The 23,343-nt window shown below is 46.2% G+C and overlaps 3 protein-coding genes across 5 annotated transcripts in view; 2 read left to right on the forward strand and 1 right to left on the reverse strand.

Annotated features, from left to right (window-relative positions):
• Nucleotides 1-2,531, reverse strand: part of LOC106593780 (BRCA1-associated ATM activator 1) — a 73,909-nt gene extending 71,378 nt beyond the window's left edge. Inside the window, exon 1 of one of the 2 annotated variants that reach the window (XM_045713037.1) lies at nt 2,270-2,531. The gene's annotated coding sequence lies outside the window, so the exon portion shown is untranslated. The remainder of the gene's footprint in view (nt 1-2,269) is intronic. The other variant, XM_045713035.1, reaches the window with a different exon arrangement.
• A 2,655-nt stretch (nt 2,532-5,186) lies between these two features.
• On the forward strand, nt 5,187-20,760 carry LOC106594187 (carbohydrate sulfotransferase 12). Of its 2 annotated transcripts, none has more exons than XM_045713160.1 (5): nt 5,187-5,338; nt 16,524-17,188; nt 17,617-17,757; nt 19,162-19,488; nt 19,584-20,760. In XM_045713160.1, exons 2-5 carry the CDS (start codon nt 16,613-16,615, stop codon nt 19,854-19,856), a joined length of 1,317 nt encoding a protein of 438 aa, XP_045569116.1. In that variant the 5' UTR covers nt 5,187-5,338; nt 16,524-16,612; the 3' UTR covers nt 19,857-20,760. The 2 variants fall into 2 exon arrangements, with proteins under 2 accessions (XP_045569116.1, XP_045569120.1); XM_045713164.1 differs by lacking the exon at nt 5,187-5,338 and adding an exon at nt 15,998-16,147.
• Nucleotides 5,350-9,415, forward strand: LOC106594192 (uncharacterized). The gene is made up of 2 exons (XM_014185570.2): nt 5,350-6,116; nt 6,159-9,415. Exon 2 carries the CDS (start codon nt 6,173-6,175, stop codon nt 9,080-9,082), a length of 2,910 nt encoding a protein of 969 aa, XP_014041045.2. The 5' UTR covers nt 5,350-6,116; nt 6,159-6,172; the 3' UTR covers nt 9,083-9,415.
• Nucleotides 20,761-23,343: the final 2,583 nt, after the last annotated feature.

Below are 23,343 nucleotides of genomic sequence, written 5' to 3' on the forward strand. Positions count from 1 at the left end.
CATGAGGACCGCCACAGGAAAGGGAGACCCAGGGTTACCTCTGCTGCAGAGGATAAATTCATTAGAGTTAACTGCACTTCAGATTGCAGGCCAAATAAATGCTTCACAGAGTTCAAGTAACAGACACATCTCAACATCATCTGTTCAGAGGAGACCATGTGAATCAGGCCTTCATGGTCAAATTGCTGCAAAGAAACCACTAAAGGACACCAATAAGAAGAGACTTGTGTTACGCCCCTGAAAAAGGGGAGAAATAATCACGAGAGTGATACGGTATTATTTCCTCAGTGAGAACTTTTACTGTAATGAGGAAAAGACCGCGATTTCCCCGCGAACTTGGGTGGAGACCAGAGCAATCGATCTCAGGCTCATAGATTAAAGAGCATTTAGTAGATCATAGATTAACACTTTTCCCCTTCAATTAGGCACCACAAAATAAAGTAATCAATATAACATTCCTTTTACAATTCTTACCTTTTGTACGCTTGATGGATTTTAACTTTAACACAATTATGAATGTTATCAATCTCTATCAACTAATACAGAATGCATGATCTTTTTAACCTTAGATGTTTTAAGATCCTCACATACTATGAACTTACTAATACTTTTTAATGTATAACAGGCTATGAGTATTTCCTTTAACCTGTCACACTTGCGTGGGCCAAGAAACACAAGCAATGGACATCAGACCGGTGGAAATCTGTCCTTTGGTCTGATTAGTCAAAATGTTGGGTTCCAACCGCCGTGTCTTTGTGAGATGCAGAGTAGGTGAACGGATGATCTCCGCATGTGTGGTTCCCACCATGAAGAATGGAGGAAGAGGTGTGATGGTGCTTTGCTGGTGACACTGTGATTTATTTAGAATTCAAGGCACACTTAACCAGCATGGCTACCACAGCATTCTGCAGCAATATGCCATCCCATCTGGTTTGGGCTTAGTGGGAATATCATTTGTTTTTCAACAGGACAATGACCCAAAACACACCTCCAGGCTGTGTAAGGGCTATTTGACCAAGAAGGAGAGTGATGGAGTGCTGCATCAGATGACCTGGCCTCCATAATCACCCGACCTCAACACAATTGAGATGGTTTGGGATGAGTTGGATCGCAGAGTGAAGGAAAATCAGCCAACGAGTACTCAGCATATGTAGAAAATCCTTCAAGACTGTTGGAAAAGCATTCCAGGTGAAGCTGGTTGAGAGAATGCCAAGAGTTTGCAAAGCTGTCATCAAGGCAAAGGGTGCCTACTTTGAATAATCTAAAATATATTTTTTGGTTACTACATGATTCCATGTGTTATTTCATAGTTGTGATGTCTTCACTATTATTCGACAATGTAGTAAATAGTAAAAATAAATACAACCCTTGAATAAGTAGGTGTCCAAACTTTTGACTAGTACTGTATGTGTGTATATAATGGTGTGTATATACCGTATGGACAGTATATGAATAGAAAAGGTGTGTACACCAGTAGTTCTATAGGATGAGCCTTGACAAGAATACAGTATATACAGTGCATTCGTAAATTATTCAGACCCCTTGACTTTTCCCGCATTTTGTTACTTTACAGCCTTATTCTAAAATTGATTAAACTGTTTGTGTTCCTCATCAAAATACACACAATACCCCATAGTGACATCACAATACCCCATAGTGACGTCACAATACCCCATAATGACAAAGTAAAAATAAGTTTAGAAAGCGTCACCTTTTTCATATTCGCCTGTACATCGAGAACGCTTGCTCTGCGTCTGCGCACTCACTTTTCACTATCTACTTGATTTTAGTGGTAGTTAGAGCGTCACGAGGTATTTGGTTCTCTGTCCGTTGTCTTTTCTGTAGCCCGTTGCGTTTTCTTATTGCGGCACGCCCTCGCAATGTGCCCTATCATCCCACATGCATCACACTTTTCATGTTTGAGTTTACTGTCAAACGCTCTGTGCTGGCCTTAGCAACAATAACAGTTTATTGGCTGCTTCCTCTTCTTTGAAACCAGCGCATTTCTATGAATGACTTTTCTCCTGGTTTATCAGGGCGCAACAGGTTTCTCATTGAACTGTATGTTTGTGCACCGACAACGCGTATGAGTATGGATTTCTGTATAGCGGCATCAGTTATTTAATTAGCAGCAAAGAAATGTTCCATTATTTCACAGTACTCCTCCCATTCCTGATTTGTAGGATCAACTGGTAGTAGCGAGCCTATTGTTACCAAAGCCATCTTTTCCGATTCGCGCTCCACCCACACAGTCAATAATTTGTCCTACCCGTATCCAGGGAATCAATTCTTCAGAACCGTCCACCGTTCACTTGAGTGTCGCATCCAGCGTCGCACGCCAAACACTCCGTTAAATTTGTAGCAAACAAATCCAACGCAGTCCTCCATTGTTATCCTCATCGCCAAATATGTAGTATTTTAGAATGCTTCTTCAAGCAAACCCCATGTTGAGTCAATACTGCCATCTATTGGTAAACATAATACTTAACAAATATACCAGGTTACTACAGTACCAATCAATTTGGCAGTAAATCCAACCAGTCTCACAACCAGCAGACCTGTTGTAACCACGCCAGCCCAGGACCTCCGCATCCGGCTTCTTCACCTGCGGGATCGTCTGAGACCAGCCACCCAGACAGCTGATGAAACTGCACAACCGAAGAATTTCTTCAAAAACTGTCACACCAGGGTCTTGACCTGTCACAAGGACTTGTACACAATTCCTGGAAGCTGAAAATGTCCCAGTTCTTCCATGGCCTGCAAATTCATCAGACAATTGACATCAGACATTGAGCGTTTGGGATGCTCTGGATCGACGTATATGACAGCGTGTTCCAGTTCCCACCAATATCCAGCAACTTCACACAGCCATTGAAGTGGAGTGGGACAACATTCCACAATCTGATCAGCCTGATCAACTCTATGTGAAGAAGGGGTCTTCTGTTTAGTGTCACAATGCATGAAGCAAATGGTGGTCACACCAGATACGGGCTGGTTTTCTGATCCACGCCCCTACCTTTTTTTAAAGGTATCTGTGACCAACAGATGCATACCTGTATTCCCTGTCATGTGAAATTCATAGATTAGGGCCTAATGCATTTCTTTCAATGGACTGATTTCCTTATATGAACTGTAACTCAGTAAAATCGTTGCACGTTGCATTTATATTTTTGTTAAATGTAGTATCAGGGTGACAGTTACAGTCCGAGACACTCCATTTAATATGATATGTTACGTTTAGTATGGTATATATTCATTTGTGGATTTCCATCATAATTTATATGTTACAAATTCCAAATTTCTTGTGGCTAATGTTAGCTACGTGGCTAACACTAATGTTATCTAGGTGGCTAAACGTTAGTTAGGTTAGGGTTAAGGTTGGTTAGAAGTTAGGTTAAAGGGTTAGAGGAAGGGTTAGCTAACATGCTAAATAGTTACAAAGTAGATAATAAGTAGTAAGTAGCTGCAAAGTTTCTGAATAGATAAAATGCTAAAGTTGTCCATGATGAGATTTGGACATGCAACCTTTGGGTTGCTAGACGTTCGCGTTACATACCCGACCAACCACCCTCCTTTCGTTTTTGCCTTAAGTAACCGTCTGTTTTATCTAACCATATCATACTTACCATATCAATCTATTCTGGATTTACATTTACTATGTTACCATATCAATCTATCCTGGATTTACGTTTACTATGTTACCATATCAATCTATCCTGGATTTACGTTTACTATGTTACCATATCAATCTATCCTGGATTTTCGTTTACTATGTTACATCTGGTCTATGAGACCAGTCTGACAGTAACCATCACCAGTACTTCTAATAAAAAATAAACAATCAGTTGTATAACTGCACATTTACAATCATTTGTGTGAAACTAACAGTGAAATAAGATCCACACTCATCCTCTGGCTTCAAAACATAAGTCCAAACTCTCGTGGTATGGAAGCTCAATGATATGTACAGCACTTTGAGATATCAGCTGATGTAAGAAGGGCTATATAAATACATTTGATTTGATTTGATTTGAATGTATGGTAGTGTGGGAGCAAAACTCAAGACTATGATTCCATTTCCATTATTAGCAGCATTTAGGCTGTCCGCTTTGAAGAGCTGAGACAGAATGGCCATATAAGGAATGGAACATATAGGACCAGGGCCCCGCTACCTTTATAATCTATACAGCTGTCAGATGTGGGCGTTAACAAGCAAAAACTGATATGGATAGATAATAATGGAGAAAGGTCAAGGGAAGCTATTTTCATATAGAAGGAGGGGACTCTATACGTTATGCAAAGACAGAATCCTATAAAGGCAAGACTCTGTAAAATGAGAATTTAGTATTTTTCATGGAAGGGTTCGGCTCTGTTACGTGTGTAATAGGGTCCTTCCATGGAAGGGCTCGGCTATGTTACGTGTGTAATAGGGCCCTTCCATCGAAGGTCTCGGCTTTGCTACTCTGTATTAAAGTCTATATTGAATTCACAAGTTCTCGTAAGAGTGTTATATTTCTGAGGCAATATTCCACGTGGTAGGAAACGGAAGAAAAAAAACATCGCTCAAACAAAACCATGTAACCTATAGCAGAAAGCTTTTGTCACACCCTCTCCTTTCCACACTCCCACCACTTTCCTTTCGACACATCCATTCGCCCACACTCCGGTCGCCATAAGGAGGGTATGGCTAGATGGGATCCAGCTTTCGTCAGATTAATGTCGAAAGTAGATTTTTTGCATTTTTGCTAACCCTAACCCATTTCCTAACCTTAACCTAGTTCTGTTAACCTGCTTCAAAAAGTACAATCTGACGTTAATTTGACAAAACTGGGTCCCTTCTAGCCATGACCAAGGGCTCCAGAATGGCGCAGCGGTCTAAAGGCACTGCGTCTCAGTGCTAGAGGCGTCACTACAGACCCTGGTTTGATTCCAGGCTGTATCATAACCGGCTGTGATTGCGAGTCATATAGGGCGGCACACAATTGGCCCAGCCTCGTCCGGGTTTGGCCGTGGTAGGCCGTCATTGTAAATAATAATTTTTCTAAACTGTTTTGCCTAGTTGAAATAAATGTTAAATAAAATATTATAAATAAAATACCCATATTGAGCTGCAGCTACCTTCCCGGTTCTACCATCTATGGACTGCCGAGGTGATAGACGAGATCACAAGAAGTCTCGCGATTGTCTTTGCAGTGCTCGGTTCTCGGGTCCCGTCCGGTTGCTTTGTGTGCTCTACTATGTGCTGCTCTCTCTCCCTCGTCTACCGACCATACTTGACACCCTGTACAACGTCGAGGGGCCAGCTAGCCAGCGCGCGACCATGGAAGCAAACAAAGAGGTAAACGAAAAAACCGTTACTTAAGAAAAATTTAAATAAAAACATTTAAAACCGGCCGGATGTTATTGTGAATAGAACAGTTTGTACTTTCAGCGGAGTGGCTTCCTCTCTCTTCTTTCCGGTAACAAATCGACTAAAACAGCTGGTAGGTAGTTAGTTAACCGATGTCATTAAACCGTTATTCCCTGCTGTGTGGCCGTTATTTGAGATGAATCGGGATTTATAAAATGTGTCTGCGGGGAATGGGGAAATGGGGAATACACAGTGATCTCAACATAGACGTTAAGAGGAGAGAGAGAGAAAATAGAATACGTGTACAGTTCGAAGCGGGAGTTACTGGCTATGTCTTGGCAGGACAGGCCCTGGATGATTGCAGGAAACCGCAGTGGAAGGAAGGAGAAAGGGAGAGAGAGAGAGGGGAAAGAGAGAGTGATTGTCTTTGTGCTAGAGAGAGAGAGGTTGCCTAAAGAGAGGGTGATTGTATTTGTGCTAGAGAGAGAGAGAGAGATCCACTGGGCTCACCACACCATTTCAAAGTGGACATGTGGGTAATATTTGGTTGAGACGTTGATAATCATGGGACTGTTTCAACAACTGTTTCTTAAACATTGTGGATATAGTGCTCCATGGAAAACCATAAGAATTAAACAAAGAACTGAACATTGGATGAATCAGGAAATCCTTGAGGCCATTAAATTAAGACTATAACAGAACCAAAGAGGAAGATGCTTTCACTAGACACAGAACCCCAAGGATGTACTGGAGGGTCGGGTCCAAGGTTATTACTCCAAGATGGATGTACTGGAGGGTCGGGTCCTAGGTTATTACTCCAAGATGGATGTACTGGAGGGTCGGGTCCTAGGTTATTACTCCAAGATGGATGTACTGGAGGGTCGGGTCCTAGATTATTACTCCAAGATGGATGTACTGGAGGGTCGGGTCCTAGGTTATTACTCCAAGATGGATGTACTGGAGGGTCGGGTCCTAGGTTATTACTCCAAGATGGATGTACTGGAGGGTTGGGTCCTAGGTTATTACTCCAAGATGGATGTACTGGAGGGGAGGGTCCTAGGTTATTACTCCAAGATGGATGTACTGGAGGGTCGGGTCCTAGGTTATTACTCCAAGATGGATGTACTGGAGGGGAGGGTCCTAGGTTATTACTCCAAGATGGATGTACTGGAGGGGAGGGTCCTAGGTTATTACTCCAAGATGGATGTACTGGAGGGGAGGGTCCTAGGTTATTACTCCAAGATGGATGTACTGGAGGGTCGGGTCCTAGGTTATTACTCCAAGATGGATGTACTGGAGGGGAGGGTACTAGGTTATTACTCCAAGATGGATGTACTGGAGGGTCGGCTCCAAGGTTATTACTCCAAGATGGATGTACTGGAGGGTCGGGTCCTAGGTTATTACTCCAAGATGGATGTACTGGAGGGTCGGGTCCTAGGTTATTACTCCAAGATGGATGTACTGGAGGGTCGGGTCCTAGATTATTACTCCAAGATGGATGTACTGGAGGGTCGGGTCCTAGGTTATTACTCCAAGATGGATGTACTGGAGGGGAGGGTCCTAGGTTATTACTCCAAGATGGATGTACTGGAGGGTCGGGTCCTAGGTTATTACTCCAAGATGGATGTACTGGAGGGTCGGGTCCTAGGTTATTACTCCAAGATGGATGTACTGGAGGGTCGGGTCCTAGGTTATTACTCCAAGATGGATGTACTGGAGGGTCGGGTCCTAGGTTATTACTCCAAGATGGATGTACTGGAGGGGAGGGTCCTAGGTTATTACTCCAAGATGGATGTACTGGAGGGGAGGGTCCTAGGTTATTACTCCAAGATGGATGTACTGGAGGGGAGGGTCCTAGGTTATTACTCCAAGATGGATGTACTGGAGGGGAGGGTCCTAGGTTATTACTCCAAGATGAATGTACTGGAGGGGAGGGTCCTAGGTTATTACTCCAAGATGGATGTACTGGAGGGTCGGGTCCTAGGTTATTACTCCAAGATGGATGTACTGGAGGGTCGGGTCCTAGGTTATTACTCCAAGATGGATGTACTGGAGGGTCAGGTCCTAGGTTATTACTCCAAGATGGATGTACTGGAGGGTCGGGTCCTAGGTTATTACTCCAAGATGGATGTACTGGAGGGTCGGGTCCTAGGTTATTACTCCAAGATGGATGTACTGGAGGGTCGGGTCCTAGGTTATTACTCCAAGATGGATGTACTGGAGGGGAGGGTCCTAAGTTATTACTCCAAGATGGATGTACTGGAGGGTCGGGTCCTAGGTTATTACTCCAAGATGGATGTACTGGAGGGGAGGGTCCTAGGTTATTACTCCAAGATGGATGTACTGGAGGGTCGGGTCCTAGGTTATTACTCCAAGATGGATGTACTGGAGGGTCGGGTCCTAGGTTATTACTCCAAGATGGATGTACTGGAGGGGAGGGTCCTAGGTTATTACTCCAAGATGGATGTACTGGAGGGGAGGGTCCTAGGTTATTACTCCAAGATGGATGTACTGGAGGGTCGGGTCCTAGGTTATTACTCCAAGATGGATGTACTGGAGGGGAGGGTACTAGGTTATTACTCCAAGATGGATGTACTGGAGGGTCGGCTCCAAGGTTATTACTCCAAGATGGATGTACTGGAGGGTCGGGTCCTAGGTTATTACTCCAAGATGGATGTACTGGAGGGTCGGGTCCTAGGTTATTACTCCAAGATGGATGTACTGGAGGGCCGGGTCCTAGATTATTACTCCAAGATGGATGTACTGGAGGGTCGGGTCCTAGGTTATTACTCCAAGATGGATGTACTGGAGGGGAGGGTCCTAGGTTATTACTCCAAGATGGATGTACTGGAGGGTCGGGTCCTAGGTTATTACTCCAAGATGGATGTACTGGAGGGTCGGGTCCTAGGTTATTACTCCAAGATGGATGTACTGGAGGGTCGGGTCCTAGGTTATTACTCCAAGATGGATGTACTGGAGGGTCGGGTCCTAGGTTATTACTCCAAGATGGATGTACTGGAGGGGAGGGTCCTAGGTTATTACTCCAAGATGGATGTACTGGAGGGGAGGGTCCTAGGTTATTACTCCAAGATGGATGTACTGGAGGGGAGGGTCCTAGGTTATTACTCCAAGATGGATGTACTGGAGGGGAGGGTCCTAGGTTATTACTCCAAGATGAATGTACTGGAGGGGAGGGTCCTAGGTTATTACTCCAAGATGGATGTACTGGAGGGTCGGGTCCTAGGTTATTACTCCAAGATGGATGTACTGGAGGGTCGGGTCCTAGGTTATTACTCCAAGATGGATGTACTGGAGGGTCGGGTCCTAGGTTATTACTCCAAGATGGATGTACTGGAGGGTCGGGTCCTAGGTTATTACTCCAAGATGGATGTACTGGAGGGTCGGGTCCTAGGTTATTACTCCAAGATGGATGTACTGGAGGGTCGGGTCCTAGGTTATTACTCCAAGATGGATGTACTGGAGGGGAGGGTCCTAAGTTATTACTCCAAGATGGATGTACTGGAGGGTCGGGTCCTAGGTTATTACTCCAAGATGGATGTACTGGAGGGGAGGGTCCTAGGTTATTACTCCAAGATGGATGTACTGGAGGGTCGGGTCCTAGGTTATTACTCCAAGATGGATGTACTGGAGGGTCGGGTCCTAGGTTATTACTCCAAGATGGATATACAAGCGGATGCCTTTTCCTTTTCCTACAGCAGTGTCTCAGGCTGAAGGTGTCAAGAGACTGTCTGAACTAAACTGCTATAAAGCTATAGGCCTCAACAATATCCCTGCCAGGTTTTAACCTGCTATAAAGCTATAGGCCTCAACAATATCCCTGCCAGGTTTTAACCTGCTGTAAAGCTATAGGCCTCAACAATATCCCTGCCAGGTTTTAACCTGCTATAAAGCTATAGGCCTCAACAATATCCCTGCCAGGTTTTAACCTGCTGTAAAGCTATAGGCCTCAACAATATCCCTGCCAGGTTTTAACCTGCTATAAAGCTATAGGCCTCAACAATATCCCTGCCAGGTTTTAACCTGCTATAAAGCTATAGGCCTCAACAATATCCCTGCCAGGTTTTAAAGAGATTGTGCTGAACTTATTGTTCTCTATTTCACCCATTTAATCAACATCTCTATTGAGCAGGGTAGAGTTTCCACGGATACGAAACATGCTGGAGTGATCCCCTATCCACAAGAAGGGCAGGAAAAGTGCAACTATAAACCTGGACCTATTTTGAGTGTGCTGTCTAAAGTGCTGGAAAAAGTTATTTATGAACAGATAGAGGAATATAGAGGCTGGGTCTACTGGGAGGCTGGGTCTACTGTAGATTCTGGGTCTACTGTAGAGACTTGGACTATAGAGGCTGGGTCCACTGTGGAGACTGGGTCTACTAGGACTATAAAGGCTGGGTCTACTGTGGAGTCTGGGACTATAGAGGCTGGGTCTACTGTGGAGGCTGGGTCTACTGGGATTATAGAGGCTGGGTCTACTGTGGAGACTGGGTCCACTGTGGAGACTGGGACTATAGAGGCTGGGTCTACTGGGTCCACTGTGGAGACTGGGACTACAGAGGCTGGGTCTACTGTGGAGACTGGGACTATAGAGGCTGGGTCTACTGGGTCTACTGTGGAGCCAGGGACTATAGAGGCTGGGTCTACTGTAGAGTCTGGGTCTACTGTAGAGACGGGACTATAGAGGCTGGGTCCACTGTGGAGACTGGGTCTACTAGGACTATAAAGGCTGGGTCTACTGTGGAGACTGGGACTATAGAGGCTGGGTCTACTGTGGAGGCTGGGTCTACTGGGATTATAGAGGCTGGGTCTACTGTGGAGACTGGGTCCACTGTGGAGACTGGGACTATAGAGGCTGGGTCTACTGGGTCCACTGTGGAGACTGGGACTACAGAGGCTGGGTCTACTGTAGAGTCTGGGACTATAGAGGCTGGGTCTACTGTGGGACTGGGTCTATAGAGGTTGGGTCCACTGTGGAGACTGGGTCCACTGTGGAGGCTGGGTCTACTATAGAGACTGGGTCCACTGTGGAGACTGGGTCCACTGTGGAGACTGGGTCCACTGTGGACACTGGGTCCACTTTTTTCCTTTTTTTCTCCCTCGTACTGGCCCCCCGTGGGAATCGAACCCACTACCCTGGCGTTGCAAACACCATGCTCTACCAACTGAGCCACAGGGACAACGTTTTGTGAAGTTTTGATCTTCAGGCAGGTTTTTTTGGGACTGTTCACACACACAGAATGTTGTATTGAGGCAAGTTGAGGTTCAGTAGCCGAAGTCTATGCCCCTTCGTCCGTTATTGGTCAAGAGTACTACTCCTAGTAGGATTGGGAACTATGGACATGATTCTTCAATTAAGTGTTTGTTGTTATTCAACAAGAGACTACTAGTTTTCATGCAAGTTTTTTCACTTGAGAATTACTGCACCAATTTTAGATGTAAAAATACGCGACTAAGACCTTGCAAAAAAACATCTAAATGATTTACATATTTCTTGATTTATCTTAGATTAATTCAGACTATTTTAAGAAAGTGTTACTGGCTATGCTGTCTCAAGAGGGACAAACAGTAATATTGCTGCTTTTTTTGTTCTCGTTATTTAAGCGAAGGTCTTTTGAAGGAGTATGCAAGCACAGACATTCACTTTCGCTTAGCCGAGTTCTGCTAGGAGCAGTAAGAACCTGGTCTGAGAGTTCTGCTAGGAGCAGTAAGAACCTGGTCTGAGAGTTCTGCTAGGAGCAGTAAGAACCTGGTCTGAGAGTTCTGCTAGGAGCAGTAAGAACCTGGTCTGAGAGTTCTGCTAGGAGCAGTAAGAACCTGGTCTGAGAGTTCTGCTAGGAGCAGTAAGAACCTGGTCTGAGAGTTCTGCTAGGAGCAGTAAGAACCTGGTCTGAGAGTTCTGCTAGGAGCAGTAAGAACCTGGTCTGAGAGTTCTGCTAGGAGCAGTAAGAACCTGGTCTGAGAGTTCTGCTAGGAGCAGTAAGAACCTGGTCTGAGAGTTCTGCTAGGAGCAGTAAGAGCCTGCTCTGAGAGTTCTGCTAGGAGCAGTAAGAGCCTGGTCTGAGGGGCCTTAAGTAAGTGTGTGTGTGTGTGAGAGAGAGAGAGAGAGAGATAGAGATGCTCTGGCATCTTCCCCAATATTTGGAACCAAGTACTGATCACCACAATCCACAAAAGTGGATACAAATTTGACCCCAATAACTACTGTGGGATATGCTTCAACGACAACCTTGGGAAAATCTACCTATTCACCCTTCACACCCTAATTGTCAAACAAACAAAACAAAGGGAAAGTCTTCTCATGTTTTGTTGTTTTCAAAAAAGCCTTCGACTCAATTTGGCATGAGGGTCTGCTATACAAATTGATGGAAAGTGGTGTTTGGGGGGAAAAACATCCGACTTTATAAAATCCTCTGTGTACAGCATAAAACATCAAATAATGCAGAGCAGAATTAGACCGATACCCGCTAATGATCAAAATCCAGAAAAGAGCCAGTCAATTCTACAACCACCTAAAAGGAAGTGATTCCCAAACCTTCCATAACAAAGCCATCACCTACAGAGAGATGAACCTGGAGAAGAGTCCCCTAAGCAAGCTGGTCCTGGAGCTCTGTTCACAAACAGCCCCCCATAGCCCCAGGACAGCAACACAAGTAGACCCAAACAAATCATGAGAAAACCAAAAGATAATTATTTGACACATTGGAAAGAAAAATCTGAGCAAACTGGAATGCTATTTGGCCCTAAACAGAGAGTACACAGTGGCAGAATACCTGACCACTGTGACTTACCCAAACGTATGGAAAGCTCTGACTATGTACAGACTCAGTGAGCATAGCCTTGAGAGAGAGAGAGAGAGGTGGGTCAGTGAATGGTTACACTGTGTTCAACAGGAGCTGTATACTCTGTCTACTGTATAAATGAATGTTGTTTGTAGAGTGTGTGTGGTTGGGTGGGTGGGAGAGGTGGAGGAGTATTTCAGTAGAGTTGGTGGTGTTGGAGGTAAAACAGTCAGACATCATTCATCCTATAGCACATAACCCAACATGTTCAGGTGGACTAGAACCCAACATGTTCAGGTGAACTAGAACCCAACATGTTCAGGTGAACTAGAACCCAACATGTTCAGGTGGACTAGAACCCAACATGTTCAGGTGAACTAGAACCCAACATGTTCAGGTGAACTAGAACCCAACATGTTCAGGTGAACCAGAACCCAACATGTTCAGGTGAACTTGAACCCAGCATGTTCAGGTGAACTAGAACCCAACATGTTCAGGTGACCTAGAACCCAACATGTTCAGGTGAACTAGAACCCAGCATGTTCAGGTGAACTAGAACCCAGTATGTTCAGGTGAACTAGAACCCAACATGTTCAGGTGAACTAGAACCCAACATCTTCAGGTGGACTAGAACCCAACATGTTCAGGCGGACTAGAACCCAACATGTTCAGGTGGACTAGAACCCAACATGTTCAGGCTGACTAGAACCCAACATGTTCAGGCTGACTAGAACCCAACATTTTCAGCCGGACTAGAACCCCAACATGTTCAGGCGGACTAGAACCCAACATGTTCAGGCGGACTAGAACCCAACATGTTCAGGCGGACTAGAACCCAACATGTTCAGGCGGACTAGAACCCAACATGTTCAGGTGGACTAGAACCCAACATGTTCAGGTGGACTAGAACCCAACATGTTCAGACTGACTAGAACCCAACATGTTCAGGTGGACTAGAACCCCAACATGTTCAGACTGACTAGAACCCAACATGTTCAGACTGACTAGAACCCCAACATGTTCAGACTGACTAGAACCCCAACATGTTCAGGTGGACTAGAACCCAACATGTTCAGGTGGACTAGAACCCCAACATGTTCAGGTGGACTAGCCTGTCTGTCTGTCTGTCTGTCGGCTATGAGATGTCGGCTATGTCTGTCTCTCACTGTCTGTCGATCTGTCAAAATGTCCGTCTGTCTGTCTGTCTGCCTACAGCGTGGAAAAATACTTCAGATTGAGCTATGAGCTGAATTTTTACTTAATTTTTTTTATATGATGTTATTAATTCTTATGGTATTATACAGTTTGTCTATCTAAATTATATATTTCAAAATATATTTTAATATGGCTAAAACATTATTTCATATTATAAGTCTATGTTTTTAAATTACCTAACTTGACAAAGCCTCTCCTTGCTACCTGGTATTTTTGGCAGGCTGACTGGTGGTAGCTATTAAAGTACTGTATTTATGTCCTGTGGGTTTGAAATAGCACATAGAGAGAGAACAGCAGAACAGCACAACCTGAGACAGAGCTGCATTTCCTGACAAAATATATAAAAAATAATAATAATCCCCAATTTTGAAACCCTTATTCAAGGTTTCAAAGACCTGTCTGATGAGAATAGACTACCCGTCCTGTTGGGGGAGAACAGAGACCTGTCTGATGAGAATAGACTACCCGTCCTGTTGGGGGAGAACAGAGACCTGTCTGATGAGAATAGACTACCCGTCCTGTTGGGGGAGAACAGAGACCTGTCTGATGAGAATAGACTACCCGTCCTGTTGGGGGAGAACAGAGACCTGTCTGATGAGAATAGACTACCCGTCCTGTTGGGGGAGAACAGAGACCTGTCTGATGAGAATAGACTACCCGTCCTGTTGGGGGAGAACAGAGACCTGTCTGATGAGAATAGACTACCCGTCCTGTTGGGGGAGAACAGAGACCTGTCTGATGAGAATAGACTACCCGTCCTGTTGGGGGAGAACAGAGACCTGTCTGATGAGAATAGGCTACCCGTCCTGTTGGGGGAGAACAGAGACCTGTCTGATGAGAATAGACTACCCGTCCTGTTGGGGGAGAACAGAGACCTGTCTGATGAGAATAGACTACCCGTCCTGTTGGGGGAGAACAGAGACCTGTCTGATGAGAATAGACTACCCGTCCTGTTGGGGGAGAACAGAGACCTGTCTGATGAGAATAGACTACCCGTCCTGTTGGGGGAGAACAGAGACCTGTCTGCCATACATTGTTGCCTGCCATGAAATGAGGGACACTGTCTGACAGACCATGTCCTCTATGCCATTGTTATTGTCCATTGTATGGTTATTTTGACCCGTATACAGGGCACATTTGAAAAAGAGACCTAGGTCTCAATATGTCTTCCCTGTTAAAATTTAAAAAATTAGGCCCTGTGTGTGTTTAAAATAGAACTCTCTCCTGACGAGAGAGAGAGAGAGAGACACACAGAGAGACAGAGACACAGAGAGAGAGAGACAGAGAGAGAGACCGAGAGAGAGAGACCGAGAAAGAGACCGAGAGAGAGACAGAGAGACCGAGAGAGAGAGGCCGAGAAAGAGACAGAGAGAGAAAGAGACAGAGAGAGACAGAGAGAGAGAGAGACAGACACAGAGAGAGAGACAGACACAGAGAGAGAGAGACACAGAGAGAGACACAGAGAGAGAGACCGAGAGAGAGACCGAGAAAGAGACCGAGAGAGAGACCGAGAGAGAGACCGAGAGAGAGACCGAGAAAGAGACAGAGAGAGAAAGAGACAGAGAGAGACTGAGAAAGAGACAGAGAGAGAGAGGTCAGAGAGGGTTGGTTGAGTTCAGGTTTCTTCACAGCAGCCTGTGAGTTTAACACCCTGATCCTATCCACTGCTGTTCCCACGAACCATTTCTGATATCCACATAAATCAACCCGAGTAGGGCTGCTCTCTGGCCTTCTCTCTTCCTTTGTGTCCTGGAGAGCTACCCTCCTGTAGGTTTGAGCAGGGCTGCCCAACCCTGTTCCTGGAGAGCTACCCTCCTGTAGGTTTGAGCAGGGCTGTTCAACCCTGTTCCTGGAGAGCTACCCTCCTGTAGGTTTGAGCAGGGCTGCCCAACCCTGTTCCTGGAGAGCTACCCTCCTGTAGGTTTGAGCAGGGCTACCCAACCCTGTTCCTGGAGAGCTAACCTCCTGTAGGTTTGAGCAGGGCTGTTCAACCCTGTTCCTGGAGAGCTACCCTCCTGTAGGTTTGAGACTTCAGGTATGGCCTCAAGTTGGCATCAGGTAGACTTCAGGTATGGCCTCAGGTTGGCCCCAGGTTGGCCTCAGGTAGACTTCAGGTATGGCCTCAGGTTGGCCCCAGGTTGGCCTCAGGTAGACTTCAGGTATGGCCTCAGGTTGGCCCCAGGTATGGCCTCAGGTTGGCCCCAGGTTGGCCTCAGGTTGCCTTCAGGTATGCCTCAGGTAGGCCTCAGGTAGGCCTCAGGTTGACTTCAGGTAGGCCTCAGGTAGGCCTCAGGTTGACTTCAGGTATGGCCTCAGGTAGACTTCAGGTAGGCCTCAGGTAGACTTCAGGTAGGCCTCAGATAGACTTCAGGTAGGCCTCAGATAGACTTCAGGTAGGCCTCAGGTAGGCCTCAGGTAGGCCTCAGGTAGACTTCAGGTAGGCCTCAGGTTGGCCTCAGGAGACTTCAGGTAGGCCTCAGGTAGACTTCAGGTAGGCCTCAGGTAGGCCTCAGGTAGACTTCAGGTAGGCCTCAGGTAGACTTCAGGTAGCCATCAGGTATGGTGGTACCATACAGTTTTTGAACTAAGAAATCTACTCTGCTGCTATATTGTATCATTTAAATCCCATCAGTTTAGCTTTGATCATGGAGGGACTCTGTAGCCTATGAAATGACCTGTGTTTGGAAACGTGGAGCCTGGAAAATACGTTTTGGATTCCTTGTTTCGTGGTGTGCTTTGGCAGCGACGTCTGACGGCGGGATCACATACCTGTAGCCTCAAGGCAAGTTTTGAATTGGATTCCGAATTAATATGTACAGATATATTTATACATGGGCTAGGAGTTTTTCCTGATCAGGTCACTGACCACTAACTCTACCACATGTTGATCAGGTCACTAACCACTAACTCTACCACATGTTTGATCAGGTCACTAACCACTAACTCTACCACGTGTTGATCAGGTCACTAACCACTAACTCTACCACGTGTTGATCAGGTCACTAACCACTAACTCTACCACGTGTTGATCAGGTCACTAACCACTAACTCTACCACGTGTTTGATCAGATCACTAACCACTAACTCTACCACGTGTTTTGACACAGTTTGTGTGTGTTGGTGTGACTCCTGGATTCTTTTCACCTGTTGTCTCTCAGGTGTTGTCGTCGGCAACCAGGAAGTGTTTCCCTTAGTGACCGTCGGGCCATGGAGCTGAGATAACTCCGCCCCTTCTGCTGTGGTAACCATGGGAACGTCCCGATGCTTCCGTCTGGCGTTCCTGCTGGGGTCTGTGTTAATGGTCCTGCTCATCATCCTCTATTGGGACGACGTGGGAGCGCTCAATCTCTACCCCCACGACCCTCATGACCTTTACCCCCACGACCCTCACCCCCACCCCACCTCACCCAGCTCCTCCACACCCACCAAAACCCCACCCAGGGACACAGAGGAGCAAACGACCCACAGACCCCCCAGAACCACAGAGCCTGACCGGCCTGGAGAGGGGAGGAGGGCGACCCCCAAACCCCCAGGGGAGGAACACCCCCTCCCCCAAGTAGCAGACTCCTCAGAGCTGGAGGAGATGTGGAGAGGAGAGGAAGGGAAGCGAGAAGAGGAGAGAGTGAGGCAGGCGGAGGAGAAAAGAGAGGAGGAGGGGAGGAGACAAGAGGAGAGGAGGAGGCGGATCAGTGATATGTGTTACGGGAACGGAACATTAGAATTCCCAGGAAAATTCCGGACGTTTGACCAGATTCCCAACCGGGAGTTAAACCACCTGATAGTAGACGACAGACATGAGATCATCTACTGCTACGTTCCCAAGGTAGGGAGGGGAAGAGGACTGTCCGCTCCTCAGAGCCTGGTTCCTCTCTAGGTTTCTTCCTAGGTTCCTGCCTTCTAGGGAGTTTTTTCTAGACACTGTGCTTCTGCATCTGCATTGCTTGCTGTTTGGGGTGTTAGGCTGGCTATCTGTAAAGCACTTTGTGACAACTGTTGATATAAAAAAAGATTTGATCCTCCTCCACTTCCTCTCCTCCATCTCCTCTCCTCCACCTCCTCTCCTCCTCTCCTCCATCTCCTCCACCTCCTCCACCTCCTCTCCTCCACCTCCTCTCCTCCACTTCCTCCACCTCCTCTCCTCCATTTCCTTCTCCTCCACCACTTCCTTCTCCTCCTCCACCTCCTCTCATCCTCCTCCTCTCCTCCACCTCCTCCACTCCACCTCCACCTCCTCCCTCCTCCTCTCTCTAGGTAGCATGTACTAACTGGAAGCGTGTAATGGTGGTTCTCTCTGAGGGTCTGCTGGCTCCGGATGGACAACCTTACCGCGACCCCCAGGCCCTGCCCCCTGACCTCATACACAACTCCTCCCTGCACCTCACCTTCTCCAAGGTCTGTATACTGTCTGTATACTGTGTCTATACTGTCTGTATACTGTGTCTATACTGTGTGTATACTATGTGTATACTGTGTCTATATACTGTCTGTATACTGTCTGTATAGTGTCTATACTGTGTGTACACTGTGTGTACACTGTGTGTATACTGTCTGTATACTGTGTGTATACTGTGTCTATACTGTGTCTATACTGTGTGTATACTGTCTGTATACTGTGTGTATACTGTGTGTATACTGTGTCTATACTGTGTCTATACTGTGTGTATACTGTGTCTGTATACTGTCTGTATACTGTGTCTATACTGTGTCTATACTGTGTGTATACTGTGTCTATATACTGTCTGTATACTGTCTGTATACTGTGTCTATACTGTGTGTATACTGTGTGTACACTGTGTGTACACTGTGTGTATACTGTGTGTATACTGTGTGTATACTGTCTGTATACTGTGTCTATACTGTGTGTATACTGTGTCTATATACTGTCTGTATACTGTCTGTATACTGTGTGTATACTGTGTGTACACTGTGTGTACACTGTGTGTATACTGTCTGTATACTGTGTGTATACTGTGTGTATACTGTGTCTATACTGTGTGTATACTGTGTGTGTATACTGTCTGTATACTGTGTCTATACTGTCTGTATACTGTGTCTATACTGTGTCTATACTGTGTGTATACTGTGTCTGTATACTGTCTGTATACTGTCTGTATACTGTGTGTATACTGTGTGTATACTGTGTGTATACTGTCTGTATACTGTCTGTATACTGTGTGTATACTGTGTCTGTATACTGTGTGTATACTGTGTGTATACTGTCTGTATACTGTGTCTATACTGTCTGTATACTGTGTGTATACTGTGTCTATACTGTGTGTATACTGTGTGTATACTGTGTGTATACTGTGTCTATATACTGTGTCTGTATACTGTCTGTATACTGTCTGTATACTGTGTCTGTACTGTGTGTATATACTGTCTGTATACTGTCTGTATACTGTGTCTATACTGTATGTATACTGTGTGTACACTGTGTGTATACTGTGTGTATACTGTGTCTATACTGTGTGTATACTGTGTGTGTGAAGAAGAGTGAAGCGTCATCCTACTTCTTTATCCCTTCTCTTTACTCTATCCATCCTCATCACCTCCCTCACCCCCTCTCCCCACCCTCCTTCCCCACCCTCCCTCCCTCCCCTCCTCTCCTCCCTATCCTCTCCCTCTCCTCCTCCCGTCCCCCTCCTCCTCTCCCCCTCTTCCTCTCCCCCTCCTCCTCTCCCTCTCCTCCCTATCCTCTCATCTTCCCTCCCCCTCCTCTCCCCCACCCCGCTCCCCTACTCTCCCCCTCCTGTCCTCATCCCCTCCCTCATCTCCTCCCTCCTCCTCCTCCTATAGTTCTGGCGTAGGTATGGCCGTCTCTCCCGTCACCTGATGAGGGTGAAACTGCAGAGTTACACCAAGTTCCTGTTTGTCCGCGACCCCTTCGTCCGACTCATCTCCGCCTTCCGGAACAAGTTCCAACAGCCCAACGAAGACTTCTACCGCCAGTTTGGCTCCGTCATGCTACGTCGTTATGGAAAGGAAAACGGGACCTCCAGGGTTCCGGAGTCAGCGGCGGAGGCGTTCAAAGCGGGGATCCAGCCGTCGTTCTCGGAGTTCGTCCGGTATCTCCTCGACCCCCAGACGGAGCAGGAGCAGCCATTCAACGAACACTGGCGCCAGGTGTGTGCGCGTGTGCGTGTGTGTGTGTGTGTGTGTGTGTGTGTGTGTGTGCTCTCAACCCAACTGTACTCAAGTTAACTTGTTCTCCTCCCCAGGTGTACCGGCTCTGTCACCCCTGTCAGATCCAGTATGATTTCATCGGCACGCTGGAAAACCTGGAGGACGACTCGGATCAGTTGCTCCGGATCCTGGGCCTGGAAGACCAGATAAAGTTCCCGTCTAGCAACCGGAACCGCACGGCGGCCAGCTGGGAACGGGATTGGTTCGCTGAGGTTCCGGCCGAGTTGAGGAGGAAGCTGTACAGTTTGTATGAGCCAGACTTTGAGCTGTTTGGGTATACTAAACCAGAGAGTCTGCTCCATCACTGACAGGCTGTTTGGGTATCCTAAACCAGAGAGTCTGCTCCATCACTGACAGGCTGTTTGGGTATCCTAAACCAGAGAGTCTGCTCCATCACTGACAGGCTGTTTGGGTATCCTAAACCAGAGAGTCTGCTCCATCACTGACAGGCTGTTTGGGTATCCTAAACCAGAGAGTCTGCTCCATCACTGACAGGCTGTTTGGGTATCCTAAACCAGAGAGTCTGCTCCATCACTGACAGGCTGTTTGGGTATCCTAAACCAGAGAGTCTGCTCCATCACTGACAGGCTGTTTGGGTATCCTAAACCAGAGAGTCTGCTCCATCACTTGATGCCTTACACATGTGGCTGAGAGCCGTGGATTCGAACCCTGTATACATGCAAGCCTGCCGCAAGGCTGTGCTGTTAGCCCACTGAGCTAAAGCCTAGGCTAGCTCTCCACGATCAGGAGAGAAGAACCATTTAAGCGTTTTTTTTCAAAAGGGAATAGTGCTGTAAAAAAATGTTTTTAAATAAAGTTTTTGGGGGAAATAAATTGCTTAGTCATTTGTGTGTGTTTTATCCCACTTTCACACAGAGAGTAGAGTTCAATTGTATATCATTATTATTTATTTCTAAAGGTAGGTAATATTTTAAGAACAAATTGTTATTTACAATGACGGCCTACCAATTGTGTGCCGCCCTATGGGACTCCCCATCACGGCTGGATGTGATACAGCCTGGATTCGAACCAGGTACTGCAGTGACACCTCTTGCACTTCGATGCAGTGCCTTAGACCGCTGTGCCGCTCAGGAGCCATGACATGTGGCAGATACACTGGACCAAATGTTTAATAATGTATCACTTTATGTCTGCCTCACTCTTTAAAATGAATGGATTTATTAGGTAAAATTGAATAAATGTTTTGACGAGTTTGGACTGCATATTTGCTTATTTTTAAATAGGTTAAACCAATTTATTATTTGTGGGTGTATGTATTTCCGGTCGGTGATGCTGCTGTGTGACATACAGTATAAAACCATTGGAAAGTACCAAAGATTGTCTATTACATTGACAAGATATTCGAGTGACCGACCTAACAATTGAAATATATGTCCTCCAAAATGGAGATTCCTAGATGTGAGAAGTGTGCAGGAGGGCATGAGACGAAGGAATGTTTACTATCAGTGGATAAAAGTTGTATGTGTTAGTTGGGGGTGCCCATGGGCTGGAGATCGGAGAAGTCTGGTGAGAGAAAGGCAGGTTGAGGTTGGCAGCGTTAGAGTATAGAGTATTGAGTGTCGTATGCCAAAGCAGTGAAGAAGGGGGAAGAGGAAGATGGGTACAGCAGGGTGAGGGATCCTGAGTGGATTCCTGTGAGTAGAGCACAGAATGATAGGAAGAATATGTGCTTCAGTAAGGTGGGGGTTTAGCAGTCATAGCCACGGTTGTCAATTGTACTGCAGAAATGGATCGGAAGACACTGAAAATAGAAGTTGTGGTGGAAGCGGCTGAGAAATACTTTGGATTGCGAGGATTTACTGCAGAACAGTAGGATTAGACAGGGTTAAATAGTAGAATGGGGTGGTAGTGTTCTGTCCTCTCAGACCACTGGTCTGGACTAGGATTAGACAGGGTTAAATAGTAGAATGGGGTGGTAGTGTTCTGTCCTCTCAGACCACTGGTCTGGACTAGGATTAGACAGGGTTAAATAGTAGAATGGGGTGGTAGTGTTATATCCTCTCAGACCACTGGTCTGGACTAGGATTAGACAGGGTTAAATAGTGGAATGGGGTGGTAGTGTTCTGGTCTGGACTAGGTTTAGACAGGGTTAAATAGTGGAATGGGGTGGTAGTGTTCTGGTCTGGACTAGGTTTAGACAGGGTTAAATAGTGGAATGGGGTGGTAGTGTTCTGCTCTGGAGTAGGTTTAGACAGGGTTAAATAGTGGAATGGGGTGGTAGTGTTCTGGTCTGGACTAGGATTAGACAGGGTTAAATAGTGGAATGGGGTGGTAGTGTTCTGGTCTGGACTAGGATTAGACAGGGTTAAATAGTGGAATGGGGTGGTAGTGTTCTGCTCTGGAGTAGGTTTAGACAGGGTTAAATAGTGGAATGGGGTGGTAGTGTTCTGTCCTCTCAGACCACTGGTCTGGACTAGGATTAGACAGGGTTAAATAGTGGAATGGGGTGGTAGTGTTCTGCTCTGGAGTAGGTTTAGACAGGGTTAAATAGTGGAATGGGGTGGTAGTGTTCTGGTCTGGACTAGGTTTAGACAGGGTTAAATAGTGGAATGGGGTGGTAGTGTTCTGCTCTGGAGTAGGTTTAGACAGGGTTAAATAGTGGAATGGGGTGGTAGTGTTCTGGTCTGCAGTAGGTTTAGACAGGGTTAAATAGTGGAATGGGGTGGTAGTGTTCTGTCCTCTCAGACCACTGGTCTGCAGTAGGTTTAGACAGGGTTAAATAGTGGAATGGGGTGGTAGTGTTCTGGTCTGCAGTAGGTTTAGACAGGGTTAAATAGTGGAATGGGGTGGTAGTGTTCTGTCCTCTCAGACCACTGGTCTGCAGTAGGTTTAGACAGGGTTAAATAGTGGAATGGGGTGGTAGTGTTCTGGACTAGGATTAGACAGGGTTAAATAGTGGAATGGGGTGGTAGTGTTCTGGTCTGGACTAGGATTAGACAGGGTTAAATAGTGGAATGGGGTGGTAGTGTTCTGGTCTGGACTAGGTTTAGACAGGGTTAAATAGTGGAATGGGGTGGTAGTGTTCTGGTCTGGACTAGGATTAGACAGGGTTAAATAGTGGAATGGGGTGGTAGTGTTCTGGTCTGCAGTAGGCTTAGACAGGGTTAAATAGTGGAATGGGGTGGTAGTGTTCTGTCCTCTCAGACCACTGGTCTGCAGTAGGTTTAGACAGGGTTAAATAGTGGAATGGGGTGGTAGTGTTCTGTCCTCTCAGACCATTGGTCTGCAGTAGGTTTAGACAGGGTTAAATAGTGGAATGGGGTGGTAGTGTTCTGGTCTGCAGTAGGTTTAGACAGGGTTAAATAGTGGAATGGGGTGGTAGTGTTCTGTCCTCTCAGACCACTGGTCTGCAGTAGGTTTAGACAGGGTTAAATAGTGGAATGGGGTGGTAGTGTTCTGGACTAGGATTAGACAGGGTTAAATAGTGGAATGGGGAGGTGGGTTTTTAAAGAGGGTTAATAGTTGCCATGGTAATTTTCCTTGTTCCCGTATTACCGGAAGTAAATGTAGGTAGGCTGTGACTGGCCTCCCACTCCAGTACAGTAGGTGGCGGTTGTATGCAGCCAAAAGTTGAATGTGATCCGCCAACCAAATCATAAAGAAGAAAAAGCGGCTCATCAGTAGCAGTGGAATGGGGTGGTAGTGTTCTGTCCTCTCAGACCATTGGTCTGCAGTAGGTTTAGACAGGGTTAAATAGTGGAATGGGGTGGTAGTGTTCTGGTCTGCAGTAGGTTTAGACAGGGTTAAATAGTGGAATGGGGTGGTAGTGTTCTG

The sequence above is a fragment of the Salmo salar genome, chromosome ssa02 (assembly GCF_905237065.1).
Source record: "Salmo salar chromosome ssa02, Ssal_v3.1, whole genome shotgun sequence".
NCBI lineage: Eukaryota > Metazoa > Chordata > Actinopteri > Salmoniformes > Salmonidae > Salmo > Salmo salar.